General features: G+C 33.4%; 1 protein-coding gene and 1 pseudogene across 2 annotated transcripts in view; one reads left to right on the top strand and one right to left on the bottom strand.

Annotated features, from left to right (window-relative positions):
- The window catches only part of LOC149213256 (uncharacterized), a 133340-nt gene extending 120460 nt beyond the window's left edge, over positions 1–12880 (bottom strand). Inside the window, exons 1-3 of one of the 2 annotated variants that reach the window (XM_089390736.1) lie at positions 12678–12787; positions 12419–12542; positions 11992–12358 (exon numbers count right to left, since the gene is read on the bottom strand). In XM_089390736.1, coding sequence (XP_089246862.1) covers positions 12160–12358; positions 12419–12542; positions 12678–12732 — 378 coding nt within the window. In that variant the 5' untranslated portion in view covers positions 12733–12787 and the 3' untranslated portion in view covers positions 11992–12159. Of the gene's footprint in view, positions 1–11991; positions 12359–12418; positions 12543–12677 lie in introns of those variants that run through there. The other variant, XR_016250317.1, reaches the window with a different exon arrangement.
- Positions 387–3550, top strand: LOC149213257 (polygalacturonate 4-alpha-galacturonosyltransferase-like; annotated as a pseudogene).
- Positions 12881–19253: the final 6373 nt, after the last annotated feature.

The following is a 19253-nucleotide window of genomic DNA, read 5'->3' as shown; positions in this document are numbered from 1 at the left end:
ATTGTAAGGTAATGTCTAGTCAAACTCTCAGGACAATGGTTGTTGTAATGCAGACCATTTGCAGCTTGAAGAAAGTCCAGCAAAAGTTTTGTGGAGGGTAAAATTCTCTGTTGCACTAGATCGCTACTTTTTGTTCTATTGGAAAAGGGAATTGTTATATTATTTTCAAAAATCCTTTTTGAATGTTACTTCTCCAATAGAAAATTTTTATATTTCTTATATTTTAGCATAGTATGCTTTAATTTATATTTCTTAGATTTTAGCATAGTATGATTTAATTTAAGGAGGTAGATTCTGCTGTCCTGGGAAAATACATCATTTGGAGGTAGGAGAATGAGAATGAGAATTCTGACTCCAATGTTAGATTGATGCGAGACCAACTGATCATGGCTAGTGTGTATTCAAGCATTTCCCAGGCTAGGAATAATCTTGATTTATACCATGAACTGATGCTTCGTATTAAAGAATGCCAGCGTACATTGGGTGAGGCTAATGCAGATTTTGATCTACCTCAAAGGTAATAGTTTTCGCATTGGCTACTTCTAAATCAAGAGTACTAAGTGCTTCCATTTGCATTTGGTGTTCATATCCTTTGTTTCTTTTAAAGTTGCAATCTGTGTGTCAATCTTTCTGCTTTTCATTCTCTTTTTCATGGCCGATAATTGATATGAATGTTTCAGTGCACCTGAGAAGATCAAGGCTATGGGTCATGTCCTATCCAAGGCTAGAGAACAATTTTATGACTATGTGACAGTAACAAAGAAGTTGCGAGCCATGCTTCAGTCTGTAGACGAGCAAGTAAGGACCTTGAAAAATCAAAGTACACTTTTAAGTCAGCTGGCTACAAAGACGGTTCCCAAGGGCCTGCACTGTCTGTCCATGCGATTGACCATGGATTATTACTTGCTTGCCCTTGAAAAGTGAGGTTTCCTTAAAAGGACAAGTTGGAGGATCCAACTCTTTATCACTATGCATTATTTTCTGACAATGTATTGGCTGCATCTATGGTTGTGAATTCAACTGTCATGAATGCTAAGGTGAAGTGTTATTAATTTAAAATACTCTAAAGTTTGGAAGTCCAACAGTTTTGCTGCATTTTACATTTAATATTTGGATCTCATTGTAGGTGATTTACTTGTGTTTGAAGGAATCTCAGAAACATGTATTTCATCTCGTCACATACAAGTTAAATTTTGGGGCCACAAAAATGTGGTTTTTACTTAATCCCCCAAGGAAAGTTGTGACACATGTAGAAAATGTTGATGATTTTAAATGGCTCAATTCCTCCTATTGCCCTATGCTTAGCTAACTTGAATCTATAGCTATGAAAGAGTATTATTTCGAGGCAGATCACTCGACTACACTCTCAACACGTTCCTCCAATTTGAAATATATAAATCCAAAATATTTATCCATGCTAAATCATCTTCGTTTCTATCTTCCACAAGTTTATCCCAAACTAGACAAGATCCTTTTCTGGGATGATGATATTGTGGTGCAGAAAGATTTGATGCCCTTGTGGTCAGTAGATATTTATGGAAAGGTTAATGGTTCAGTGGAAACTTGTGGAGAAGGCTTTCGCCAGTTTGAAAAATACCTTAATTTTTCCAATCCGCACATAGCCAGGAACTTTGATCATAATGCTTGTGGTTGGGCATATGGGATGAATGTATTTGATCTCAAAGAATGGAAGAAACAAGATATAACTAGAATATATCACAAGTGGAAGAACATGGTAAGTGTGTAATGTGGTTTATTTATGTTAATTCCTATGATGCTTACTTTAAAGTATTTGAAGTAAATCTGAAGTAATTAGCTAAAAAACTTAATGGGTTTTTCTTTGTTCAATTTCTATGTTTTTCTTTTATTATATGTCAGAATGAGGATAGAGTGTTGTGGAAGCTTGGAACACTACCCCATGGATTTTCGTGTTGGCTGCTTCTAAATCAAGAGTAGTAAGTGCTTCCATTTGCATTTGGTGTTCATATCCTTTGTTTCTTTTAAGGTTGCAGTCTGTGTGTCAATCTTTCTACTTTCCATTCTCTTTTTCATGACCGATAATTGATATGAATGTTTCAGTGCACCTGAGAAGATCAAGGCTATGGGTCATGTCCTATCCAAGGCTAGAGAACAATTTTATGGTTGTGCTATAGTAACAAAGAAGTTACAAGCCATGCTCCAGTCTGCAGACGAGCAAGTAAGGGCTTTGGAAAAGAACAGTAAATTTTTAAGTCAGTAGCAACAAAGTCTGTTCCCAAGGGCCTGCACTGTCTTTCCATGCGATTGACCATAGATTATTACTTTGTTCCTCTTGAAAAGCGATAATTTCCTAAAAAGGACAAGTTGGAGGATCCGACTCTTTGTCACTATGCATTATTTTCTGACAATGTATTGGCTGCATCTGTGGTTGTGAATTCAATTGTCATGAATGCTAAGGTGAAGTGTTATTAATTTAAATTACTCTAAAGTTTGGAAGTCCAACAGTTTTGCTGCATTTTACATTTAATAGTTGGATCTCATTGTAGGTGATTTATATGTGTTTGTAGGAATCTGAGAAACATGTATTTCATCTCATCACAGACAAGTTAAATTTTGGGGCCATGAAAATGTCTTTTTTACTTAATCCCCCAGGGAAAGCTACGATACATGTAGAAAATGTTGATGATTTTAAATGGCTCAATTCCTCCTATTTCCCTGTGCTTTGCCAACTTGAATCCGCAGCTATGAAAGAGGATTATTTCAAGGCAGATCACTCGACTACACTCTTAGCACGTTCCTCTGATTTGAAATATATAAATCCAAAATATTTATCCATGCTAAATCATCTTCGTTTCTATCTTCCACAAGTTTATCCCAAAATGGACAAGATCCTTTTCTTGGATGATGATATTGTGGTGCAGAAAGATTTGATGCCCTTGTGGTCACTAGATCTTCATGGAAAGGTTAATGGTTCAGTGGAAACTTGTGGAGAAAGCTTTCGCCGGTTTGACAAATACCTTAATTTTTCCAATCCGCACATAGCCAGGCACTTTGATCCTAATGCTTATGGTTGGGAATATGGGATGAATGTATTTTATCTCAAAGAATGGGAGAAACAAGATATAATTGAATATATCACAAGTGGTAGAACACAGTAAGTGTGTAGTGTGGTTTATTTATGTTAATTCCTGTGATGCTTACTTTAAAGTATTTGAAGTAAATCTGAAGTAATTATCTAGAAAACTAAATGGGTTTTTATTTGTTCGATTTCTACGTTTTCCTTTTATTGTATGTCAGAATGAGGATAGAGTGTTGTGGAAGCTTGGAACACTACCCCCTGGATTGAACGTTTTATGGCTTGACCCATCCTTTGGACAAGTCTTGCCATGTGTTGGGTTTAGGATATAATCCTAGCTTGGACTTTTCAAATATTGAAAATGCAGTTGTTGTTCATTACAATTGGAACATGAAACCTTGGTTAGAGCTGGGAATGATGAAGTGCAGGCCTTACTAGACAAAATATATAAAATATGATCATCTTTTCTTACAACAGTGCAATGTAAATGAATAGTTGTGACCTCAATATTCATACTGCAATAGATTGTCAAATGTAAAGTGTAAAGGCCCTTGATTCTGGTTGATAATTCATTCTAATTCATTTGTTTTTGGAGTTCCACACAGAGATTTAGGCTTTCAATCCAGGGCAAAACGTCTCAATATGGGAAACCCAACAATTGTCCTCTTATTGAATTTATTCAAAATGAGATATCCAACACAAGACCAAAGAGTCCCTCCAAGTCAGCCCTCCTCTTTAATTCAAGGTCAATAGTTGAGTCTCTACCTAGTCAAAGTTAGAAGCAGCTTCTGAATTTCTGTCCTTATTGCAGGTTTAGTCTCTTATTATAATACACTAACTTCGAATTACAGACTCTTTGCCTTTTATTATTGATCTTTAGCTACTATAGCAAACCCTTGACTCTTTACCATAGATATTCAGATCTTGCTGCAAATAGATAGCTTTAGATTGAGATTTGGCTTAGTCACAGACTTAGGTTTCTTCAAGTGTTGTAGACTTCTTTTTATCCTCAGTTTTTCTTCTCCTGTTGGATTACAGACTTCGAGCTTTTTCACTTTCTTGGGTAGCAAGGTTGAATATAGGCTAAAATGTGTGGATATCATTCTCCATGAGCTTTGACTTAACTAAACAAAGAGTGACTATGCCTAGATTGTTGCCTTTGTTATGTTGAAATGTCCTACAATCTTCGCCTGTTACAAGATGTAATAGCCCTAATTGGACAACACTAAAACTAGCTCAGTTCAGTGTTTAACTACCATGACCAATTCCTTCATTTTCCCATAGCAGCTATGCTGCAATAGTCTCACATGGAGCTAGGGTTAATTTGCACATGGACATCTCTCTTTTGACAATGAAGGCAATGTGCTAGGCTCTCATCTAATATATGTTTCTAAGATATAATAAACTTATGGTGTATGAGTTATCATCATTCTTACTCCTTAGTTATATTATATGTGCTCCCTGTCTTTGTGCTCATGGCTGAAATAAATAACTCTCCATTGAATTTCTATTAGCATCATTTAGAAACTCTTGATTGATTGATGCTCTATGAAATGCATCAACTCTGAGTTACTCATAATCCACTTTCTTGTTGAGTTAGAGATCAACTGCCATGGTTCTGGAGCTGTTGCATTTCCTTAAGGAGTTGCTAATTTGGTTTATGTACGACTGTTAAGAATTTCTCTCTCCTTACTTGGAGTGTTCTTAAGCGTTCTTGGGTGGATTTCTACTTACTAGAGTCATTTCCCTCTCCCCTGAGCATTATTTTCATTTTCTGGGGTGAGTTTGAGCTCAATCTTGGTTGTCTAAGAGGCCATAGGTACTAGACAAGGCCATACATAACTGTAGGAGATCATTGGCTTTCCAATTTCCCTTCATTCCCATAAATCCATCGAATACATGGGTGCTGAAATCTACGAGGCAAAACATTCTTGATGTGTATTTATGGTAGAATGTAATTATATTATAATGTTGTTAAATTGAGATTCATTACTTGAGTGATTCAAATTATATGTTGTTCCATTGGTATTGGGAATCATTGCATGAGAACCCATTAACTATAATTATTCACCAATAATATCCAAAGATTGTTCTGTACTAGAATGATGATTGTCCAGTATGATGTATAATGAGGATAAGGTTGAAGAAATGAATGAGGAGAAATCGCATTTAGGGGGCAGTGTGGATGAAAGTTGTACTGTAGAAAAAGAAAATACAACAGTATGGACAAATTCTGATGAAGAACATGAAACATCAACCAACTTCGATGAAAACACAAAGTGTGAACAGTTTGAACTGTCTGATTTCGCACTTATTGCATATTCAACTAGTGGATCTGTATCTTCTTGTATTGATAACATGGAAGATCAAGATTACATACAACAATATATACACACTTTTACCTTAAGGCAAAGTGTTGGGCAAAAGACCCTCAAGGAAAACTCCCTTGAGACAAGTATCAAGTCAGTGAGCAAAAATTGTTGTAAAGATGCTAGCAGTCAATTGTCCAAGGGTGATTTTTGGATGCCCTCACAAGAACTAAAGATTGTATCCCACTATCCAAAGGATCTTCTCTCAACTAAAAGGGGTATGCTAATAAATGCTTATGGGAAAAAGGCACAACACATTTATCTTTGGTTGGGAGTTTATCCATATTGCCCATGATGTAAATAGTTATAATGTCATGTTGAGTAGATTTTTGGCACACCTTTAAGAAGGTATCATTATCGAATGGGGGCTAGAAATCTAAAATGTTATCCATTGAATTAGATATAGGATTATATTTGTCTATATGGGAAGGTTTATATAGTTTGAGCTTGTAGGAATTAATTATTGGAGAATACCCTATTACAGAGGAAGCTTTGGGTTGAATGAAATTTCATGAACCTACTGTAGAATATGTGAGCTAATTTTTTTATTTTTAATATATTTTTGCCTTATACTATTTCTTATGATGGATGGCATATGATATGTAGGAAGCTTTTCACTCTATAGAAGATATTCATGGCCTTGTGTATGGTCAAGAAGATTCCTAAATCTCAAATGACGACAATTTTCTATTCAATGTTAACAAAGATATTTTGGATATTAGAAAGTCATTTGTATCATGCTTATGCATGGTACAAGCTCTATATCCTCCAGAAAAGCTACAATAAATACTTAGCATAGAAGGATTTGCAGTTGATGGCATCATCTGGATTGTTGGCTGCCATTGTGAAATGGGATGAGGGAAATGTGTAGAATAATCATATTTGAGAAACCATTTATCTTTGGTTGGGAGTTTACCCATATTTCCCATGATGTAAATAGTTATAATGTCATGTTGAGTAGATTTTTGGCACACCATTAAGAAGGTATCACTATCGAATGGGGTCCAGAAATCTAAAATGTTATCTATTGAATTAGATATAGGATTATATTTGTCTAGATGGGAAGGTTGATATAGTTTGATCTTGTAGGAATTAATTATTTGAGAATACCCTATTGCAAATGAAGCTTTGGGATGAATGAAATTTCATGAACCTACTATAGAATCTTTGAGCTAAATTCTTTTTATTTTTAATATATTTTTTCCTTATACTATTTCTTATGACGAATGGCATATGATATGTAGGAAGCTTTTCACTCTATAGAAGATATTCATGGCCTTGTGTATGGTCAAGAATATTCCTAAACCTCAAATGATGAAAATCTATTATTCAAAGTTAACAAAGATATTTTAGATATTAGAAAGTCATTTGTATCATGCTTATGCATGGTACAAGCTCTATATCCTCCAGAAAAGCTACAATAAATACTTAGCATAGAAGGATTTGCAGCTAATGGCATCATCTGGATTATTGGATGTCATTTCTATTATGCCCTATGATCACAAGCATGGGGCTTAGCATTTTGAGGTAGAGAATGAGAAGGAAAGAAGTTCAAGAATGGCCAGTCTTCTAAGCTTTGGGATTTAGTTTGGATTCTAAAATGGATACCAGAGAAGTGGTAAGTTATTTCAATGAAAAGGATTAAGTTCATCTGTCACTGTTTGAGATGTTTGCATTTCTATAGGTTTTTCTAGTATAAGTATTATATTTTATGCTTAGTAAAAGGATTTTTCTTCGAATATGTCTAATAATAATATGTTTTTTTGGCAGTTGTCACGCTCAACACTTCTATCTGAAGTGGTAAGTAATAGGTACAAAGATCATTAAAGAATTTATTTTTGAAATTAAGTCTTTCCTTGATGTTGTTGAGAAGTCAAAGCACACATATATTCTTCTAAGAACTTTTTATGCTTGTACAGGTTACCTCCCATATGTCTTTCCATATGTACCTTGTACCTTGTTACCTCCCAATGTACCTTGTTACGTCCAAACTTGCAAGTAAATTGTTACCTTCCATATGAAGAATTATCAGCCACTGAGATAGAAATCAATGTTTCACCTGCCAAAGGTGCCAATGTTCTATCAAAAGCAATACCCATAGCAGCAAGTCCACCTCGTGTCCTAGATCTTCTTGGTTATTTGATAGGTTTAGGCAATGCACTTGTCCCTACAGATTAGTGAGCAAAAGGCTCTGGGTGGGTATTAGATAGTCAATTCCATTTCATTTTGTAACAAACAAATGAAAAAAATTGGCTTTATTGTTGTTAGATGTGAATTGTATTTAGTATGATAAGCGTCAACCTTATTAAAGCAACTTGTGATATTTGGTTAATGCTTTGTGTAGGCCTCCATCGCTTGTTTTACTTGCATCATCAGTATGTCAAGACCTTCAGATCAATGGGAAACTTATATGGTGCGATGGTCAAATTTTTTACAGCTTCAAGCTTTAGAATAACTCTTTTGGTCTTGCAGCTGTTGGACCTCTACAAGTGCAGTTCATAAAATGTGAAAATAGTTGAGATATTAGTTCTATTTACTGTAAATATTGCTAGTTTAATAGGATGTAGATGCACATCTATTTTGAGTCCTTTTCCTAAATTTCATTCCTGGTAAATTAGGTGCCACCATTGCAGCCTGGTAGCTCAGCACACACACTGCTACCAATGGTACTATTTCAAAACATATCTCCTGGACTGGCAAACGCTTTTTTGTAGGTGGAAGTAAAAAACAATCAACAAATTGTTTGGTATTTAAATGATAATATTTCATTTGAATTTTTCTTCATTAAGGATGGCAGGATGGAGTGTGCAACATTTCTGGACGTAATAATGAATGATAGGATCTAAATTTTAAGCTTTGGAAATTTTCTTCATTGAGGATGGCAAGATGGAGCGTGCAACGTTTCTAGAGATAATAGTGAATGCTAGGACCATTCCCTCTCCGCCACTCTACCTACGCCTTCGACTCTGTTGGATTTTTAGGACTTTTGGGTCAGAAGGACTAGGCAGGATGGACAAGTCCAAGCGATCAAAATGGGAAGAGGAAGAGCACATAGACGGTGAGCTTGTTCTCTCCATTGAAAAGCTGTAGGAAATCCAGGATGAGCTTGAGAGTGTAAGTTCTCATGCACTCTGAAAACTACTTTTTGGGGTTATTTTATTTTATTTTTTTATTTTTAAATTGGTTTTTTCTTATCTTTTTTTAAAACATTTTACCCATTCCTTTCTCTATGTATTATTTTTTTGATTTATTGGTGCATCTATGGATTGATTGATTTTTTGCTTGTCTGTGTGTTTCTTGAGAATGATTTGTTACAGCCCTTAAGAGTGGGTTTGAGGAAAAGAGCGGTTTTTTCAATAAACCCACACTTCATCTTCATATTCTTTCAGCCTTTTGGATATGGCCATTTTGATTGGTTTACATATATTGTTTTTCCAATAGTGTCGGGCAAATTATTTCAAGGAAAATTTGAAACTAGAACATCCTCAAATTAGTTATTTCAGTTTTTTTGCCATATCCATTTATTGTTTGGGTGTGAGTTGGTAAAGCTCGAGGTTCAACAAATGTAATATTTTGTGTGACAATTCTTGATTAGTTACAGTCTACCTGTTTACGATTAGGTTCATAATGACCTGGTGACCTAAGGCTCTCTCAATGTAGTATGCCACACTCCTAAATCCCTTTTGGTCTCAATTACAGTCTTCATGTTTATGATAATGTCATAGTGGCCTGGTCACCTGGGGTACTCTCGGCCTAATCACTACCCCCAAAGGATCTAACAAGGTTGCTAGACTTAATGGCAAAAGCTTGCAATTCTATTCAGCACCTGCCCTTAGGGAAGGATAGACTTGCCTTACCGATATGGTTGTTGACAGTTGTCTTATTCTTACATTCGTCTTTTTATTAGTTGCTGGAAAGCTTTCTTGGAGGAATTAGTGGATAGAGTTTAAGTTGGATTCTGGATGACAATCAGAGTATTCCTACATTACATATTTGTAATTTCATAGTTTCATTCAATTGAGGAAGAACCAGATTCATTGTATCACTTTTGTTTTCCCTTTCCCCACTTATATAGTGATGTTGCAGCTCTGGATTTTATTTTTTCCTTCTACTTTTTCTCTCTGAGATTGAATCTAAAGTTTCCAGTACCTAGCAGAGTCTTTTTCTCTTCTATCATAAGATGCATGTGTGTGTAAACCTATGTAGTTGATGAAATAAGTTTGGAGTGGATTGAAACAATGAGATTTTGTTGTGGTAATGGTGATGAATCATTTTTTCAATTGAGCATAACATGTCTATATGATATAATGGAGAAAAATGGAAAACAAAGTGAAATTTTTAAAGGGTGCATTGAGCTGCTCTCTTTTGGCTATTCATCTCGAGTTATGTTGAATGTTAGAAATGGGGGCTAACTGCAAAACTTTTTTTCTTTCATGAGACTACAAAAATCGGTCTCCAAATGAATTGAAAATGTCCTGGTGCACTCTGGGTTGTTCTATCACTAGTCTTACATGGGATGTTTGTATTCAAGTCATTCAGGTTATTATTCTTTTGAGTTATTATATGATGTCCAACTGTGTGGGGCCTTCTACGTGGGTAAATTGCACTAGGGTATTATGGACAATTGAGTCCTTAATTGTTTTTTGTGCTTTGCCTTTCACTACAAGGTCTTTAACATTCATTACTGTTTGATACACTAAGCATTAAATATCATTTTCCCTTCTTTGTGCTTTGCCTTTCACTACACGGTCTTTAACAGTCAACACTGTTTGATACACTGAGCATTAAATATCATTTGCCCTTCACCATAAACCATAAAAAGATAAAGCTTTCTTTATATATAATTTATTTGAATGAAAAAAAGGGAGAGAGTTGTTATTTCAATTTCTCTAGCATGGCATACACCAAACTGTGAAACACATCGTTTCTATTTTAATAGAATATGCATGCAGTTCATCAAATTAAAAATCGAATTATATCAAAGCTACAAATCAGAACACCCATTTTTAAAAATTCCCCCTATCAGGGAACAACATGGAAATATGCTTATTTCCATTAGAATCGAGTGTCAAGGCTATGATATGCAGCTTAATGTTATGAACATTGCAGCCTATTTACATGAGATCGCCATTGTGAACTAATGGCATTCTAGGAAGGGGTGTCTTCCTTGTGTATAATCTGAAACAAGTTCATAGCTTTTAATTTTTATCTTTTAACTTTTTTCTTTAATTTAAAATCAATGACTATAAATGCAATTTTAAGGATTGGCATGACTCTTCACATAATTTTTTAAAGTGTGCTAGCTCAATAAAAGAGCCTCTGCTTTGGGAGGTAACATGAATTAATCAATGATTTTGTAGTTTGTTTTTAATTAAATGTTTTTTATATCGATTTATTTCAATGGTGAGATATTTTTGGATTCATTATTTTATATTGTCTCTAAAGAGAGAAAAGTGATCTATAAATAAAATTTTTATCATCTCTAGAGAGACAATAGCTAGTTTTAAAGACATTTTGTCTCTAATCCAAGTGTTGTCTTTAGAGAGACAAAAATGAAATTGTCTTCTAAGAGAGCATAATGGTTGTGTTATATACTCTCTCTATAGAGACAATATTTTTTAAGACAATAATCTTTAAAACAATATACTTTAAGACAATATTTTTTAAGGCGATAATATTTAAGACACTATTTTGTAAGACAATAATCTTTAAGAGAATAATTTTTGAGACACCGGCTTAAAGACAATATTTAAGACAATACACAATTTTTTTTCTTAAGTTAAGACAATTTACCCAAAAATTGTCTCAAATATTGTCTTAAAACCCTCCTTTATGTAGTTGTGTAAACTAACTGTATATCAACACATAGTCAGTGCTAGATAAACCGATAATCTTGCACTGCATTTATTCTTTTCCCATACCTGCCATGCAATAATAATGTACTTAACCAAAACCAAAAGAAAATAAATCGATGACCCTTTGTGTAGACAAAAAGAAAGCGAAATGATGAACCATGACACATTTGTGCATATACTACACTGAAGAAATATTTAATTGCATGTACTGCACTAAAGAAATATGAAGCAAGATATCACATAAATATCTATAAATATGTAACAATAGGTACACTTAAATTTAATTGGATACATTTAAATAAATATATACATTAAATTTAATTTTGATTGATAATTTTTTATTTAATTTGTTTATTTAATTAATTATTCAATTAACTACTTATTAGGAGATATCATGACTACAGCATAAAATCTTTAAAACAAAGTAACCACGCAGGTAGGTTTTGCTCATACATAAATCAGACTTACAATATACCGGTGTCCATCTTCTTCTATTTATAAGTAAATAAAGTATTTGGCTCTAAACTAACTATATAGCAACACATAGTCAGTCTTAGATAAACAGATAATCTTCGACTGCATTTATTCTTTCCTATACCTAACATGCAATAATAATGTACTTAACCAAAACCTTGAATTGATACGGGAATGCGTTAGAAATAGACTATTTGGCTCTAAACTAACTATATATCAACACATAGTCAGTCTTAGATAAACATATAATCTTCAAATGCATTTATTCTTTCCCATACCTTCTATGCAATGACAATGTAATTAACCCCAGGAATAGAAATTCATGACATATTTGTGCATATAGTGCGGTAGTGAAGCAAAAGCGAAGCATAAATTTCAGAGAACAACACAAAAGCGGGCTCCTCTGTTATTGTTGTTGCCGACGATGGGTTCGTTGCCGACGACGGCGTGGTCGCCGACGACGGCGTGGTCGCGGACGACGGTACCGACGGGATTGTTGCCGACGATGGTACCGACGGGATTGTTGCCGTGGACGGCGTTGTCGCGGACGACGGTACCGACGGGATTGTTGCTGACGACGGGATTGTTGTTGCCGCTGTTGTCGCGGACGACGGTACCGACGGGATTGTTGCTGACGACGGGATTGTTGTTGCCGCTGTTGTCGCCGACGATGGGATTCCCATGAATCTGGCTGTTGGGACCAATGATGTTCTTGTCGCCGCTGTTGAACCTGTTGTTCATGTTGTTGGTTTACGGATAATTTAACCGAAGGCAACAAGATTCCCACTTCTGCAAAAAAAAACGGCTTGAGTTCAACAATACATAACGTGGACATTGATAAGTTACTGTGAATCAATGCTTAACGTGGACATAGAATATGAGCAAATCAATGATATCTCACAGATTAGAAATATACAACCATACCTAGAACTGGAGTAGGGCAAATTCCGTAAGCAAGAGGTGAGAAATACAATTGCATAGCCTGCCTTATATAGAAGTAGGCGAACTCCAAACTAGAAAAACGGCTTCAGTTACTGTGAATATGAATATGAGCAAATCAATGATATCTTACAGATTAGAAATATACAACCATACCTAGAACTGGAGTAGGGCAAATTCCGGAAGCAAGAGGTGAGAAATACAATTGCATGGCCTGCCTTATATAGAAGTAGGCGAACTCCAAACCAGCGTGCAAAGACATCAATGAATGACATTAAATTTACATGAATGACATCATCAAAGACCAGCGTGCAAAGACCAGCGTCACGAGGATGACATATTGTGGACGCCCTGTAGGGCAGACAAGTTATTCTTTTTGAGATTGAAGTGTTTAATCATAAATGTGATTTCTTTAGTATTTGTGACGGTTCAAAAACTGTTACTTTTACTTTCCAAAAACTTTTACTTTTATTATGGGACCCACTAACCTTTTAGCATAATTTTGCAAGCAATCTTTTTTTTTGGACTTTTACCATGTGAATTTAGGTATCACATGTGGCTTTATACTTCAGAAGGAAACTCTAGTGTGGTTATATGAAAATCTTGTCTATGTGGTATACTTTTTAATTATTATTAATAACAAGGTAATCTTGCATTGAATTTAGGTATCACATGTAGCTCTATACTCGGAAGGAAATATATGTGTGGTATATTTTTTAATTATTATTAATAATGAGGTTTTTTATGTAAGATAATAATAAGTTTGTTTATGTAAGATAGGTTTTGGTAGTTTTGTTAATAAATTTCTTTTTCTTTTTTCTTTTTTTTTTTAATTTTTTGAGAATTTATTTCAATAGAATCACTCGATTCATTATTTTCCTAGAAATGTATTTTTGTGGTTAATATTATTAAAAATGTATATAGTTTTATCTAGTATCAAGTGCTTTCATGTAATAATATTAGTTGGATTCATAATAAGATTACTACTATAGATATTCCGTGGTTATTGAAGATATCTTTAAGGAAAAATAATTGAGTTCAAAATTGGAGGATTTACCTCTCAAATCAATTGTGATGAATCTCTCATACTACTTTATAAACCATTCATTTGAACTTAAGTTGGGGTGGTGGAGAACATATGGCCTGCCTCCTTATATTTTGTTTCAAGTTGAAAAGACGTTTCATAAAGCCTTTCCTTTGAACCCTACGATTTTGTTTTTTTACGAATGAGTTTGAGTTTGAAATTATCTTTCCTTTCCAAGCTTTTTCCTTTCCAAATCCTTCTAGAGAAGCAATTTTGGTGATTTCTCTCATACTAGAATATGATGATGATGATACTGTAGATGAAGCTACCTTGGGAATGATGGAAAATATTTTTTGCTAATTCCCCAATTAAAAACACACTATAAGAAACATAAATACCATGCTTATATACATGTTAGGGATTTATTTAGTAGATAAATATAGTGCATAGACACTACCTCTTGGATTTATATCTTGAGCATATCATATCATCCTTAATAGTAGAAGTAACGTTTCTTAGAATATTTTACTTAAAAAATGAAATTGCAATGGACACTAATGGTGATAATTCTATCAAAACATTATAGAGTATCTTAAGAAATCCTACTTGGCTTATACGGCTCTACGAACATGCAAATAAATATTTTATGATTCGATCATTGCTTTCTATTTAGTCTAAGAAGTTTATGATTAAGAGCTTTCCAAGATCTATAAAACCACAAAGTTAAAATAAATTAATCATGAAGATCACAAAGTATGCTACCCTAATTGAGAATATAGATTGTTCACTTTATCTCTTAGCAAATGCAAAGATGTATGTTAATCTGGTTGCTAGAGACAAATCCCTAATTCATAGATCTAATTATAACTAGAATTGTGATACCTTCTCCATAAATTTCTAAAGAATCTTAACTATGCCTTAAAAATGTATCTCCAAGCATTAATGTTGTACAAGATATTACTTATTGATTTTGGGCTTGGGATGAGAAAGATAAAAGAAAGATTGACCATTCTCAAAGTAAACACTCACTTTTCCATATATAATGTCCCTTTTTTACCTCACACCATGTACCAATTTTTTCTAATAATATTATAAAGCTTGTCATGTGCATAAATAGGGCATATATCAAAAGGTATAATGGACCAATGAGTTAGGAAAGCTTCCATAGGGCATATCTTGGAAAGTATAGAAAATCAATGGATAAAAGTTTTACCTCATGTAACATGAATATCTTACTTTTGACTCCTCAAATTTTCACTGTCTAAAACATCACAAAATGGAAAAATGACTCATTCACTTCCTAAACCAAATTTTTGCTCCACTTTTAAAATGTCAATAGTATTCCCTAGGTTCTTTTGCACACTTTGAATCTCTTTGAGCTTAGATGTTTTTCAATTATACTCAAGTCACCCCTACTTGTAAAATTGGGTGAGCTAACTCATACTACATGGCTTAGTCAACTTGACATAATCTTATTTCATATGTCCTCATTGTGTTGGAGTTAGCACGAGCAACATATATCAACATATACCATTGGAAATGTCCAAGAATAATCATTTGAACCATATATCCTATGCTCCCATTTAAACTAGGTATTTAGAGTAAAAATGAATTCAAAGATAAGATATCCAATCTAGGCATCAAAAGTCCAACAACAATATATCCAACAATATTCATCTTACAATCTTTATCTTCAACATCTATAATCTTCCCATATCTTTCACATTAATTAAAATAATATTTCCAGCAATCTTTGTTGGAGAAATGACATGAACCCACGATTTTCACAATTTCTATCTTGATGACCAAGCTTAAATGGATATCGGGCACATTAATGTCAACTAAAGACCAACCCCTAAACATGAAATACTTTAGGATAGTTTTTTTGGGATTTTTACCCATAACATTAGGAATTGCCCATGGTAAAAGTAGGCCATTTGTTTGAGTTGAGCCTAATGTAAAACTATAAATAAGTATGCAATGTTCTATGATAGGTATGGCTAATAAATGGACTATGCGAAACAAACATTCCTATAGATTAACTCTTTTTGTCAATTTACAACAAGTGCACTAAGGGCTTGGTTTTGTGAAAGCTTCTAAGGTTAACAGCATTGGGGCCTTTGGGCCTAATAAAGTATTACAGGTGCTTAACATTGAGTTCATAATTTAGGCCTTATGCCTTGTCCTCAAGCCTTTGGGAATTAACAAAAGCACTATCAAAACTATTAAAAATGGTGCTTGAATGTCTTAGTAATCATTTCTAGCATTGAAGCCATAATAAGTGAATTTCACCAAATTGGTCACCCAACTAAAACTGGAACCTCAACTAAAACCTATGAATGCCATATTTACGTCAAGAAATGATTTCAGAGTGATAATAAGGTTACAATATTATATCTCTCATGCAATGGAATTAAGGATGATGGCTTAATGTTTTATTGATGCATATATCATAGTTAATGGAGTAGGTAGACTACATTACTCCTGTAATGGGCTTCCTGATATGCCTGTAAAATTGATAATAGATATAAGTCCTATTTAATGTGCACAAACTTGAAGTAAATCCATTTACATAGAGAATTAAATAAATCAAATATTCCAAATAGTTCATATTGGTTTATTCCAATTTATGATTAGCTAGAGGATTAATCCGTAAGCAACGAGAGCCATACTGAGAGATTTAAGGCTACTTATATCGTCCAATGAATCATATTATGTAAAAAAGTTCATTGATTTTGTGTTGCATAGTTTTCTCCTTTGTTAGCTGTAATTCATTTAATGGTGTTCACAAATTCCAAGATAGAATTAGAGTATACTTTATATATATTGTAACAATGTCAAAGGAGCAATTGTTCATTCTCTACAAATTTATTAGTTATGAAGGTAGGTATGAAACTATTTTTTTCTACCATATTAGGATTTTGATGCATTTTCTAAAGGGGAAGGAGATAATTTTAGCCTACTAGTTTATCAGTAGCCCTAGAATAATGGCATTTAATATCTAGAAGAATTCTAGGAATCTTGACAAAGCCCTATATTAGTTTGGGTTAATCAAAATTCTTGGTGAGGAAAAAAAAATTAAGAAGTGACAATTGGGAACCTTGTTTAGTAATAAATTATTTTATTGAGGCATTAGAAGAAAAAAATATTTGTCCAAAGAGAAAAGGAAGAAGAGGTAGGGTTTTTTCAAACCGTTACCCTCAAGAAGAGAATAAACAAGTCAAAGAAACTCTAGTAGAGAGAGGACACTGAAATCATAGAGACAAAAGAAACTTTAAGACTAGAGTCTATGATGATATTGGAAGACGAAGATGCTACTGAAATAGAAGATACCATGAAATCAATGCTACTTCAGAAAGGATAATTGTTGAAAATAAGATATGAAAGGAAGAAGAATAAAAAGGATCATGCTAGAACCAGAAAGAAAGGTAACAAAAGCAATTATGAAGAATCCACGGGAAACTACAAAAAAAAACCATTGTGATATCTGAACTGAATTAAAAGAGCATTAAAAGGAAGATTCTGTAAGGAATGAAGACACCAGAAGACAAAACAAATGTATAAGCATCACATGAAGCATGAAAAAAGTAGGCAATGTTGTTTCATTTGAGAATTTGAAAGTCGCAGAGCTAAAAGAATTGGAAAGATTAGCGACAAATCCTGACAAATCCTGAAAGAAAAGGTTCAAAGGTCTATGAAACTTAGCAACATATATATTACTATTTTGATAGTCTGGATCAAGAAGCACAGAAAGAAGATGTAAAGGATCCCTCTCCTAAAGTCTAACATTCAATGGAGTTTAGAAATATATCTTTTTTTTTTTTATTGTTTTGATCAAGAAGCACAAAAATAAAAAGTGAAGTATCCCTCTGCTACTCTTGAGTGTACTTTCAACAGTGATATTCCAACACCTACCATTCACAATCCTATACATAATAACGATTTAACTTTTTCTAGGGATAAAGATAATATTATAAAATTAAAAGAAGAAATAACTCAATTAGAAATCCTAGAGAAACATGTGAAAGGGGAAAATGAAAATCTCAAAGAAAACAATCATAAGATACTAAAGTGAATGTATTATTGGTATCACAAAAACTCTAGGCTAATGAAGACAAATAAAGTACTCGAACAAAAAAACAAGGGTTTAAAGACAAAGATGTTAATGAAGAATCCAACGTGGTCCATTTCCATGATAAAGAAAGGAGCCATAAGTAACTTGGATATTTTGATCCAAGCTGCTAAAACTATCTTCTAAATTGCAGTATTATCCAAATTTTTAAAAACTTTCTAACTTGCATGTGGGCTTGCAACACCCTAAGAACCCGAAAATGTTGATAGAAAAAAATGACCTCAGCAACATCAAGGAAAATGTTAAATTATATTTTATTAAGGTCATAGTGTGTTATTATGATTTTCTGTTAAATTATATTTTATTAAGGTCATAGTGTGTTATTATGATTTTCTGTTAAATTATATTTTATTAAGGTCATAGTGTGTTATTATGATTTATTTTAATATCAATGTTAAAGATAAAAGTGCAATAATTATCATTCTATACAAATTTTCAAATTGAAGTATATAAATTTCTAATATTAAAATCGTGTAGTCTAACAAGGCAGAGGAGTTGCCCGGAAAGTTATGGAAATTCCGATTATATTTAGAGAAAATTCGGCAAGGATTTTTGTAAATCCAAATTATAATTGTTAAACTTCAAAACGTTTTTGATGGTGCTAAATCCATTTCCACCGTTAAAAACACGATTCAAACATTGCCTTTACAAGATGTTTTGATTTTTTTTTTGGGCGGATTCCGGTCACTTTTGGCCGCCCGGGCAATTCCACTGCCTCGTTAGACGACTCCATTAAAAATTCTAAAATATGTTGATAAATTTTTTTTTCACTTCTGGTTCACGGATACCCGGGTCAATGGGTAGCCGTTACATCCAGGGTTGTTCAACACTGAGTGGACGCACCTAAAGGCATCAACACCCCTCGGCCTATTTACTGACCTAACCCCAAGAGCTTTCAGGATTCGACCCTGTGACCTCCCATTGGCGAGGCACTTGATTTGACAGATTGAGCTAACTCTTGGGGCTTTATATGTTGATAAATTATAACTACTAACTTGTATTTTTTAAAATATCTATTAATAGTTTATGGGATTTTAGATAAACAGTGATGGATGTATATGACAATAATATAGCCTCCCCATTTCCAAACTTTAAAAAAAAATCATATAATATTAAGTTAATAAATAATTTTATGAAAATTACTTTAAAAACTTAAATTATATTATCTTAATATTAATATTTTACACTATATTAATATTAGTTAATTTAAAATACAAAATTGTATTTTACTCAATTAAATTCCTAAAATAATTTAAATAAAATATACAAAACACAATCTTAAAATTTATTAATCAATTAATAAATAATTATTTTCTTTTAATATAAAATTTATATATTTATATATATAATTTAATTTATATCTAAACTATATAAATAATATGTTTAAATAACAACCATTATATAG

This window comes from Pinus tabuliformis, chromosome 1_1 (genome assembly GCF_031772625.1).
Source record: "Pinus tabuliformis cultivar Carrire ecotype Pingquan chromosome 1_1, CPIR1, whole genome shotgun sequence".
Lineage (NCBI taxonomy): Eukaryota > Viridiplantae > Streptophyta > Pinopsida > Pinales > Pinaceae > Pinus > Pinus tabuliformis.
This window is presented reverse-complemented; position numbering and strand designations above follow the sequence as displayed.